Source organism: Bactrocera neohumeralis, chromosome 4, assembly GCF_024586455.1.
Source record: "Bactrocera neohumeralis isolate Rockhampton chromosome 4, APGP_CSIRO_Bneo_wtdbg2-racon-allhic-juicebox.fasta_v2, whole genome shotgun sequence".
Classification (NCBI taxonomy): Eukaryota; Metazoa; Arthropoda; class Insecta; order Diptera; family Tephritidae; genus Bactrocera; species Bactrocera neohumeralis.
Window position 1 is genome coordinate 20,789,380 of NC_065921.1, and position 11,758 is coordinate 20,801,137.

Here is an 11,758-nt window from a genome sequence, read left to right on the forward strand (position 1 = left end):
TTGAAAAATTATAAAATTTTATTTTTTGAATTTTTATTAGAATATTGTGGAAACTTAATTACAAAATCAGAATTAAAAAATCTGAATTGAATTTTCGATATAAAATTTTTTTATTCGAAAATTATTTTTAAAAAAAATTTATTCATAATCTTGGGAATAACAGTTTTCAGTTTATTTTACAATTATTTAAATTTTTTATTTCTAATTAAATTTTTTGGATTTAAAATTTACTTTTCGTTTTTCAATCTAATATTTGGGATTGGAAATTTGTAACCTATTTTAATTACGATTTTTGAGATTACAAAATAGAAAATTATAACTTAGCTGTCAATTCAGTTGCAATCCTGTATATATGATACATGGTGTTGAGATTTTCAAGACGCTTATTTTCTTTCTTCTATTAAGTCTGGTACAGAAACTGGAAAGAATTGCATCTATGTATGTGTAGACTTTCCGATATCTTGGTTTTAAAACGAGTAAAGTTTTAATAGACGCTTGAGACAGTTTAAAGGCATTAAATTTCGACACAGTGGGCAAAAATTAAACTCTTAAAAAAAATATATACTTACATATATATGAGAAATAATTTTAAATAAAATCAAATACTGAGTAATTCTGAAAATTAAGATTTTTCTATAAATTGTCTATTGAAGCGAACACTTACTCCTTACAAAGATAATTTACTTGATTTCAACTATAGGTTGAATTCGCACCACCGTCCTTTTGGAAAATGATGTCTAGATTTATTTCGAATTGAATAGAAGTATTTATTACCTCATAATTTAGACTACGCACCTCAAAATACAGTTTCAGGTAATATTAGACAGAGTTACAGCAACATTTTTTGATATCTACAGTAAACGGTTTCAAGACTCCGTGTCAAATTATTTACTTCAAAGTGAGTCCAATATGCATTTCAGAGTCGAAAGGTTAGGTCAGGTCGTAGGGCTGACGCTCGCTCCAAAGATAACGCAGGAATTAGTCTCGCAAACCGTGAACAGTTCAAAGCAAAGTGTGGAGATGACTCTAGCTCGCCTTTCTTCATACAGTTTTTCAGAAAATAGCATCCGACAAGACATGTAACCCTTACTGCTTGTGAGCCGATTGAACCGTGCCAGTCAGAGTATCTATCATAGCGGTGATATGAACTGTTAGAAAGAGCATAGTTGAAAGTACTTCTTTCGATCCACTTTGCGCCAGAAGGATCTTGTGGCCGCAAAAGTTTTTGCTTGGTGACGAGCGCTTGCCACGGCACGCTTTTGGATACAACTGTAGACCACAAGAGGACAGCCGAGTACCGACTCTTAAACTTTATTAACTATTATATTTATTAGTTTATTAGAGCATAAACTTTATAACGGTTCTATTATGTCATGATCTTCAAGGTAGCTAAATTTAGGACAGTTCATGGGGTAGTTCCAAATCCGGTTTAAGCAAGGTTTATGAGCTTTTATGGTAAACCTGTTACTCTTGGAAGCCTTACCACAGCTACAACCTTTAAATATTGTAAGAAATATTCGAGAATTAAGCCAGCAAATAGCACACTTTTTCACCAACATTTACACATACATATGTATATGCAAATCCAACCCCTTCATATGGATATTAATATTAATGCCACCACTGTACAGCTTAGCTGCATCGCTTGTGCCGAGGAAGTTGCGTTGGCAAGGCGATAATTGCAAAGTGTAATGAAATTAAATAGCTCAAGGAAAAATAAACTGAAGATGGAGGCGAAAAAAACCACGATGCACCTGTTACAAACAACAACCTGTTAAAAAGTCAAGGCAAAGCTGAAGAAGGCTTCGCACCCACGTACATAGTATGTATTCCCGCTAATTCGCTGAGTTATGCTGAGACTACAATAAATTGTGCGGTTATGTATTATCATAAAAGCGACAGTGATGAGGAAAACGGTTATGAAGTTGATGGAAATGTTGTTGCTGCTGTTGTTTTTGCTCCGAGTGAAAACAATATCGCGGGCACCTTGGTTGCTAAGGATTTATGATGATATGATTATATAATGTTGTAGCTGTTGTTGTAGTTGTAGCTGTTGCTGCCGCTGACAATGACTTTGATGTGTACGCATTTATTTCTGAACCACGGGAAAGACCAGCGAGCAGCTAAAGAACTGATAAAACATTTCTGAGTGACGTTGCAAGACTGTTGTTTAAGAGAGTGAATGGTGAAATGTTTAGTGAGTTGCATTTCACTCGAGGTTTTTGGTCAAAGAATCAGTTTAAATTTAATAAATATGCAAAGTGATGAAAGTCATAGGTCGGATTTTGCGTATGATCCTGAACTTTTTTCATATATCGTCACCGAAAAGAGAAAACAGCCTATCTACAAAAAAAAATCGAAAATCGCGGTCAGATATAATGACCAATATATGTATAACAATTTTATAACCAAACTCAAATTTTGTTTCAATATGAGTGTATGATAACCAATATATAACCATTTAATAACCAAAGCTCAAATTTCGTTTCAAAATGCGTGTATGATAACCAATATATAACCATTTAATAACCAAAACTCAAATTTCGTTTCAAAATGCGTGTATGATAACCAATATATAACCATTTTATAACCAAAACTCAAATTTCGTTTCAAAATGCGTGTATGATAACCAATATATAACCATTTGATAACCAGAACTCAAATTTCGTTTCAAAATGCGAGTATGCTAACCAATATATAACCATTTAATAACCAAAGCACGAATTTCGTTTCAATTAGAGTGGTTTCTATTATATCGTTTTTCTTTCGCCTGTGAATTTATGAAAAGTGATGTTACGTTTTTTTGCATTTTAGGTGACGATATACGGTTTTACCTTAGCATATTCTCTTTTCTTATGTCCCACTATAAGCTACGAAACTTTTATATTCCCTTTTTCGACCTCGAACACCTTTGACCAAATATTCAAAGGACAATTAAAGAGGTTTAAAAATGAAAAAGAAGAACGGAAGACAAATGTATGCTTAGAGCTCTCTACAGGGTTATGGAATTTCTTTTTGTACTCATGCAACATGTTGCTACAGATTATAATAGTTTTGTTCATGTAATAGTGGTTTATATCCCAGAAAACTGATTACTAGTTAAATTCCGATTAATTTTATGTCCGTTTGACTATCTAATCATCAGTATAAGCGTTATGTAGATATGTAGAATGAATGTCTGACGAAGCATCTAAGCTTTTTGGGAGCCCATTGCGAAACCACCGGGACTAAAATACCTTGATATATGGAGTTTAAAATAACAAATAATTTTAATGTTTCCACCTTCCTTCCTTTTCTATCAAAGCCTTACTTTCGCTTAGAAGATGCGAAGATGCTTCTTCTATCCTTTGACAACTTCTACAGAAGCCATTGAATTTAATGATTGACTTCACCGAGACTCAGCTATGCCTGCAACAAGACTGTCGATTAAATATCTAGAAGTAGCCAGAAGCATATACATTTACTATTTTTCAGCGTGCCTCCATTGTCTAGATCATCTGCTTCACGGTTAGCAGGAATATCACTATGACCTGGAACCCATTAAGAGATCAAGGTATTCTTTCATCCTCGATGACATCCGAAAAGACTTTAGTGATTTCAAAGCCGCTTGGCTATCTGTATATATGAATGTATTCCTCTATGTCGGCACATTCCTGGTCAGTACAAGAGGGCTCTCTTTAATAGCTGTGATCTCCGCTTAGCACACACTTCTGTGGTCTGGTAGTCGGAAGGCGATTCTGGTATCTACAAGTAATTATGCTGAAAACACACCATCTTTAACTTTATTATCTGTTTGAGCTCGTCCGTATAGATACTTATCCTTTTGTCGTTGTCCACCTTACCCCTATTCATCGTCATCTCTGGAAGGTAAGGCAATATTGGAGAGCGGAATTAAGTTTAATTCTATAGGATTTTGAAAATCTGTCGTATTGTGTGCAAAGGAGAGTTGCTAAATATCTTCGAATATCCCTTATTACAGCCGTTTTATAGGAAGGACTCCCTAAGAAGAGCTGACATTACTGCCAGTTTCTTAATGACTATGTCTATGGCAATAAATGTACTTGACTTGACGTTGTTCTAAAAGCTCCATTGATGCATTTACCAGCTGCTCTTTGTATGCTTATATGCCATTTGGGTTTCACCATACTTTTACAACTGTAAAGTGCTGTGGCTGCTTTCTTTACATTTTCGTCAGAGTTTAGTTTCCATTCCTGTATAAAATTACGCAGAAATAGCTTGTTTTATCTCCTCTGTTAGCCTGGTATGATCTATTAATGGCAATACAACTTCCAGATTTTGTGTTTCCTAGTCAGCATACGATCCATCAATGTAATTTAAAAGGTCAGCGAGGCTATTTCCCAAGAACTTGTTACTAAAACCTACCCCAGATGATGGTATTTCTCAAAACGTAATTTTCCCTCAATAAGTTACTAAATATTGACCAACCCTTTTATATGATATATGCAATACCCACGCGATATAAAAGTGTCTGAAGTTTCATGTAATCAATGAAGACTCCTTAAAACTTTCAACAAGAGCACCAAACGTCACCAATAAAATTTTTTAAATATTTTACTTCAAGCATCTACTACAAAAATTGAGTAGAATAATAGTATATTTTATTACAAAATATATACATATTTATCCATACAACAGCTAAGATCCTTCTGCTAGCAATTTAGCTCGTTAAGTAGTTATATAAGGAAACCATAACGGCAGATGCCGCTGAAATACTGACTAGATAAGTCATGAATGAATTGCATCTTTCATACTAAAGAGAGAAATAAAAGAGAAATATTGACAATATCTAAAATAAGTAGGTATTTCAAAAAACCGAAAATAATGGCAACAAATTTGTTTTGCTTCTCCTTTTGAAAAATGTCTCTTGTATTTTTTTCTTCATAAAAAAAAACATCAAAAACAATAAAAAACACCAGCATGACACATGATGAAATAAAAAACAGAGTCATATTAGCACCCAAAAAATCACAGTTGTAACAACAAGTCCATAGTTCGAAGCGTCAGTTAGTCATATGCAGGGTCAGCGTACTGGCAGTCAAAAGTAAAACCACAAGCGTCGGCAAATCATGCTTTCTTTAGTTCGTTAAATGTTTTTCGTCTAGTTGTCTTTGTCACACTCTTCGTCGCAGCGTCCGTTGCCTGCGTACTGCGCTCAGTCTACAATAATTACTTCGTCGACTAGCAGTACATCATCTTCTCCATTCTGATCCACATCATAATACTCGGCCGTCGGTAGATTGTTGTCTGCCAGCTGGTCGTAAGCATCGCTACCAGCAATGCTGTCGGCATCACCTTCATCTAATGTGTCATAGTCATAGTTTTCATGATCATCATAGTTTTCATCGTCGTACTCATCGAAAAAGTGTAGATCATTTGATTCATCATCATTGACATCGTCATCGCCATCGTCATCGCCATCGTCTTCTTCATCCTCGAATTCTTCATCTTCTTCCACATCAATGTCCTCGCCAAAGACCTCTTCATCATTGTCCTCCTCCTCTAAGCCTTCCTCATCACCAATATCGGATGCGAAGTCGTCTTGGCTATAACTTATACCCTGTTCCACTTCCTCTTCAAACTCCGCCGCTTGCAAATCAATGTCATCGTCTTCGCCGGCAGCTTCACTGGCGCTCACAGTCGATGCTGAATTGGTGGGCGTGGTTGCGCTCGCCGGATTGCCAAAGCCCATGCTGTTAGCAATACCAAACACATCCGTTTCGGCGGCAATTGCCATAAACTCCTCCAACAAGTAGATTTGCTCGGCAGATGCCTCCACGGTGGATTCCGATAGCGCCGTGGCCGTGGCTGTGGCCACAGCGGCTGTTGCTGCAGCAACTGTAGCCGACGTGGCATGCAGACGCCTGCGTGTGGGCCTGTACTGACTGCTACTGGCACCTGCATTGCCGGACATTGTAGCTGCGTCTGTCGTATGGTCCGTTTCGGAATGTTTTCGCTTAACCTGCCCGTAAAGAGAGAGAGAAGCACACAGAAAACGAGGCGGACAAGAGACATTTTTCAATTAAGCAAAACATTATGCCCTCAAGAAACTTACTGAACGTCGTTGCTCCTTCAACGAACCGCGGCATATGGGGCAGCGATTGGCCCAAGCGTACTTCTGGTACGATAAGTAGACCTCCAGACATTCATTGCAGAAAGAGTGACCGCACGTGATGCGTACCGGCGAGCGCTTCTCATCGAGGCACAGCACACAGCGTTCGCTTTTGCTTGTCTCACCAGCGGCAGCGCTGCCACTGGGCTTATTGCTTAGATTCTTCGCTATTTTCTTAGCATCGCAACTGGCATTTGCGCGACTCTTGCTACAGTTAGGACTATTATTGCAATTTACATTACTATTGACTTTTTTATTATTGCTATCGCTATTATTGTTATTATTATTATCTTCGTCGGCCATATTATTCATTATTCGTGTGGCTTCGTGGCCGATCGCTGCTAATATGAGTGTTTAGTCAACTCAAATCTCGATCGGTTCCAGCCTGTCAAATGGCTGACAACTTTTCTATGCCTCTCTTTGTATGTTTTGTCTTATTCTTGATTGTCGTATGCTTCAATTTGTTATTATTATTGTTGTTATTGCTGTATTTTTTGTCTGATTGTTTTCAACGTCGACGTCAATTTAAAATTCGACTAGTACAAAAATATATATTTGTGTAGAATTATTTAAAAAATTACTGGGGAAAATTGTTGAAATATTTGTTTTGAATAGAAAGAAATCCCAAAACTAGACAAAAAAGTTTGGCATGCGAAGTGAAATTTGAAGTGCGAAGCGTAGATAGGCAAATGCTTTTGGGAATTGTGCGAGCAAAACCTTAGAATCACAAATACACCGTGCAACAATTTGCATTTTTGTAAATCAACGCGAACTTCTCAAGCGATCGTTAGCCTCTCGTTGAATATCTGGAGCATGAATCTGGGTAAAAAGAAAATATTGTTATATTAAATAGTTTTCTCCCATTTTTAAAGATGTGGCTCGAAGGTATACGCACTGAGAACTTCATAGAAATCGAGATCTGAGTCGTGATCAGTTTAAAAATTTGTACTAAAAAGATATATCTGCAGATAGTGGTTTTAAAAATAACTAAAAAGTCTAGCTTTACTATAAATATAAGGATTTGGCATTTTGCTTAAGAAAATAAGTTTGGGCATGAGATCGGCGCGGTTGGCTCGAATAAATTCCATCCCAGAAGCCCAATTTTCGGTTACTTCTTAAAGCTATTGTAGATGTTTGTTCTCTTTAAAGGGCGGCGATCGTCTCAAAACTATTTGCATATGCAAGTGACGTCACATAACCTTCCAAAAAATAGTGCACTAGTGATAAATAATACGATTTTAGAGACCAAGATGTATTCAACAAAAGTTCATTCATTGTCAAACTGATATGAAATCAAGTAACAGCTCTCAAAAAGACCAACTCCGGAAAAAGTATTTTCTCACTGGAAACCACACTTCTAAAAACACCCTTTATTACAAGTGTTACTATATTCTAGGAAAGCTTAAATGCAGTTTACCTCTTATTTTGAACTAACCTTGGTTCAAATTTGTTCTAGTTCCTTGAATATCTTCTTCTTCCACTTTATTGGCGCCGACACCGCTTAAGCTATTATACCGTCCTTTTCACTTTTTGGCGCCAGTTGGAGATCCGAAGTGTACTCAGGTCTTTCTCCACCTGGTCTTTCCAATGAAGTGGAGGTCTTCCTCTTCCTCTGTTTCTCCCGGCGGATACTGCGTCGAATACTCTCAGAGCTGGAGTGTTTTCATCCATTCGGAGGACATGACCTTGCCAGGGTAGCCGCTGTTTCTTACTTCGCTGAACTATGTCAATGCCGTCGTATAACTCATAAAGCTCATCGTTCAATATTCGCCGTGACTAATGTGCAAAGAACCATACAACTTTCGCAGAACCTTTCTCTCGAAAACTCGTACCGTCGACTCATCAGATGTTGTCATCATCCACGCTTCTGCGCCATATACCTGGACGGGATTGATGAGTGACTCGAAGAATTTGGTCTTTGTTCGTTGAGAGAGGACTTTAATTCTCAATTGCCTACATAGTTCGAAGAAGCAACTGTTGAGTCTGACATTGTTGTTAGTGTTAATACTGGTACGAAGATCGATAAAGTTACCTGCGACATCGAAGTTATGACTGTCAATAGTGACTTGGGAGTCAAGTCGCGAATGCTACGACTGTTTATTTGATGATAGGAGATACTTCGTCTTGCTCTCGTGATAGTGAATCAGAAGCATTTGCTTCGCTTCTTGCATATATGTAGATCATAATTATTAGTGGTTGAAAAAACAAAAACTGAAGGAAGTAAAGTGTGAACTTTGCATCTTTGATTGCTTGACAGAATTGTTAAGATTAGTGCTTGATATCGTTTTTGATCGAAACATTGATAAGATGTACTTATATTAAAAATCTTTAGTTATTTGAGGAAATAATCAAAGACAAGTTCTGAGCATAAGCTAAAGGGCTTTGAGATGTGATCCATTCCGCAAAACAAAAAGAAGAAGCTGATATAGCGATATTGTAGAAAAATAAATTAGTAATGACTTAGAATGAGAAAACTGCCAATATTACTACGATCGCTATTCAGAACCTACCAATAATTGCTTAGAATCTATTACTATGTATGGCTATCAGAGAAGTTGTCATGCGTATGTAAGTATTTTTTGGAATATTTGCACTACAAGTATATTGATCTGTGTTTAAGACTATACTTGAATGGTCCCGTCCCCTAAAAACTCAGAAAGGCAAGATTTCCCGTTTGGTGAACACCGGTGCTATTGGAGAACAGGTCTTCGAGCTGAAGCCCGTAGAGTTGGCTATAGTGACGATTGGACGTTGTATAAGGTGGTATTGGCTATATACAAATCCGAGAAAGAAAGCCAATAGTGTCTCGTGGAGAGCCTTCTGCGAAAGTGTAAAAAGCTGTGATAAGTCCTCATGGTTTAGGCGCATTTTAGCTGGTTTCATATTTAAAGGTTTAATTTTTCGCCTATTTTCTTCTAAAAGTAAACCTTGTTAAATGATATAAAACGATATCTTTCTAGCCTTTCAGTCCTATTCGTTTAACCACAAAATCCAGCTACGAGCACTTGTAGTGTATGTCATTTAAGTGTGTATTTGTTTACCGCTCGCAATTGTGTAAATCTTATTTAAAATTTATTCGTTTTTAAATACAGCGTATACACGAGGAAAGCAATACTGCCAACGAAATGCGAGTAGAAAGAAAACATAAGAAAATACACAGCAATTTGGAGGCCCTAATGGAAATTTTAGTATTTGGCTTCGAAAAAAGTCACTCTGGAAAGCGACTAAAATCGAAGGCAAACTTGTCGCTGGTGATTTAGGATTCTTAGAACCCTAAATTTCTAAGAAAATTAACAAGACTTCAATAATTTTTCTATCTGCAATCTATAGAAAAAATTTGGAATGGTAGAAAAGAAGAGGTTTAAGTTTACAAAAGACATTTGTTTGACTGGTGAAAATAATATTGTACAGTATTACTTTGTAAGTATTGTTTGAAATATGTATATTTTCGTACATTTTCTACTGATTTACCGAAGTCTTGGCTTTCTGAGCTTTAAGATCGTAAGCCAACTTTTTTGTTTTTTAGAAATTTCAATACACCTGTTTAATTATGAAAAAGAATAACTAAATTTCATGAATAAGCCAATATGAGAAACAATTATTTTCGCTTCCAATATTTTTTTTTCAATCCCTAACGCTTTCCTGCTGGCCTTTGTATGCATTCGTGCTTGCACATGCTTTTATAAATTATACCCGTCTGTAGACTTGACAAATATCCTTGCCAGGCAATTAGTTGCGTTGGCAGTTTGCTGAAATAAGTTGGAGCAAGCAGCAAATATGCAAGCTGCGGCATTTAGCAGTCACCGTGTAAAATAGCGGTGAGCAAAATGTTCAAACAAAAAAAAAAACTGAGAAATATATACAGAAATATAGGGTCTACCAGAAAGAACGATGTGATTTACGAATGAAAAAAAAAAACACCACTTTTGGTCCAACACATTTTTCTGTTTTTCAATGTCTATAATTTTTATTAATTTTATTATTTATTATAAATACAACGAATTATTTATATTATATATACAACGAACAAAAGCTTATTATAATTTAATATGGTGCAGAGGCAACAATGAGTCACGTTACCAGTTTTCGAGAGAAAAATTCTGCGAAAGATATATGGTCCTTTGCGCATTGGCCACGGCGAATATCGCGTCCGATGGAACGATGAGCTGTACGAGATATATGACGACATTGACATAGTTCAGCGAATTAAAAGACAGCGGCTACGCTGGCTAGTTCATGTTGTCCGGATGGATGAAAACACTCCAGCTCTGAAAGTTGCCGTTGGAAGGACCAAGTGGAGAAGGACCTGGCTTTGCTTGGAATATCCAATTGGCGCCACGCAGCGAAAAGAAGAAACGACTGGCGCGCTGTTGTTAACTCGGCTATAATCGAATTCATTATGAAGTTATTTTTGTTAATGAACAAAATGTCATCCAGTGTTGAAAATTGAAGTCAATTTTCGAGGATCCCAAGCAGTAGTTCGGCTGTAATTTCGGCTATAGTCCGCTGATTGCTCTCTTCGAGCTCCTCGAATAGGTTGACGTATTTGGATTCATAAGTTATTTTCGTTTAAATTATTAATTTTGTTGAAAGTTGAAGTTCGATAACAGTTCAACTGAATTCCTTTTGATAGGTTAAGCAACCATAACACGGAATTTAAAAGTTTCAAACAAAATGCTGTAGGGGATTAGATGAGTTTCTTCGGCCTTTTTCCACAATCTTTTCGCTCGTTGGATTGATTGAGTTTCTTCCGTCTTTTTTTAATAATCTTTTTTCTCATATGTATAAAAAAGTAAATATTTTTTTTAATTTTTCATTATTACAACATACACTATTAACAAGGAAATTCTGAAATTTTTGAAAAAAAACATGATTTAAACCTCGGAAAAAAGATGCGCCCACGTTGGCAGGATAACTTCTTATAGGATCATCTAAAGTGAAAAAATATGGTTTTTTAGTTAAAACTTTTGCTTAGAACTTGGACGAAAGAAAAAAACTAAAAAGTGAATTTTTGGTAGACACTTTTACAAAAAAAAAAATTAAAAATTAAGTGAAGATTTCGCGAAGATCAGTTGAGTAGTTCTCAAGAAATTTTACCAATAGACTTTAAAAACAGAGTTTTGAGTAAACGTGTTTAAAGACGGCGCACTTAGCCTAGCTAGCCTCGAGCGCACAAGTTCTCAAGTCTGTATCTTTGAAACCATTACTCGGATCAACTTGAAAATCAAGACAATATTCTGGAGGTGTTTTAGAATTTAATAAAAAAATTCGATTTTTTTATACTTGTAAGCCCATATAACCTCTTAATAATGCTTAACACAATTTTTAACTATTATAGCAACTTTCTTAGAACTGATCGGTCCCCCAAAGCAAGTACTCTTCGCTAAAAGATTTTTTGCTACGCAAAGCATGATAAATTCATGTATTTTGGTGATATTCATATATAATATCGGCTTTAAAAGGGTTTCTGGGTAAAATCTTATAAGGTGAGCAGTTCTTTAAATTTGATGGACTGCTTCGAGAAAAGATTTTCCAACGAGAGCTCTTATTTAAGTGACCTGTTGAACTGATCATCTAGATATTTAAGTTCTTTGCTCCTCCGCATTACGTTATTCGACGTCGTAGTTT

At 36.2% G+C, this 11,758-nt stretch overlaps 1 protein-coding gene across 1 annotated transcript; it reads right to left on the minus strand.

The window, feature by feature from the left end:
- Positions 1–5,128: 5,128 nt before the first annotated feature.
- LOC126756064 (uncharacterized) lies at positions 5,129–6,729 on the minus strand. The gene is made up of 2 exons (XM_050468877.1): positions 6,074–6,729; positions 5,129–5,980 (listed from the first exon to the last, which is right to left on the minus strand). Exons 1-2 carry the CDS (start codon positions 6,440–6,442, stop codon positions 5,174–5,176), a joined length of 1,176 nt encoding a protein of 391 aa, XP_050324834.1. The 5' UTR covers positions 6,443–6,729; the 3' UTR covers positions 5,129–5,173.
- Positions 6,730–11,758: the final 5,029 nt, after the last annotated feature.

Coding starts and splice junctions, on each gene's coding strand:
- LOC126756064 (XM_050468877.1), bottom strand. CDS start 6,442: ATGAATAATATGGCCGACGAAGATAATAATAATAACAATAATAGCGAT. Junction 5,981..6,073: donor TGAAGGAGCAACGACGTTCA/GTAAGTTTCTTG, acceptor CTTTACGGGCAG/GTTAAGCGAAAACATTCCGA.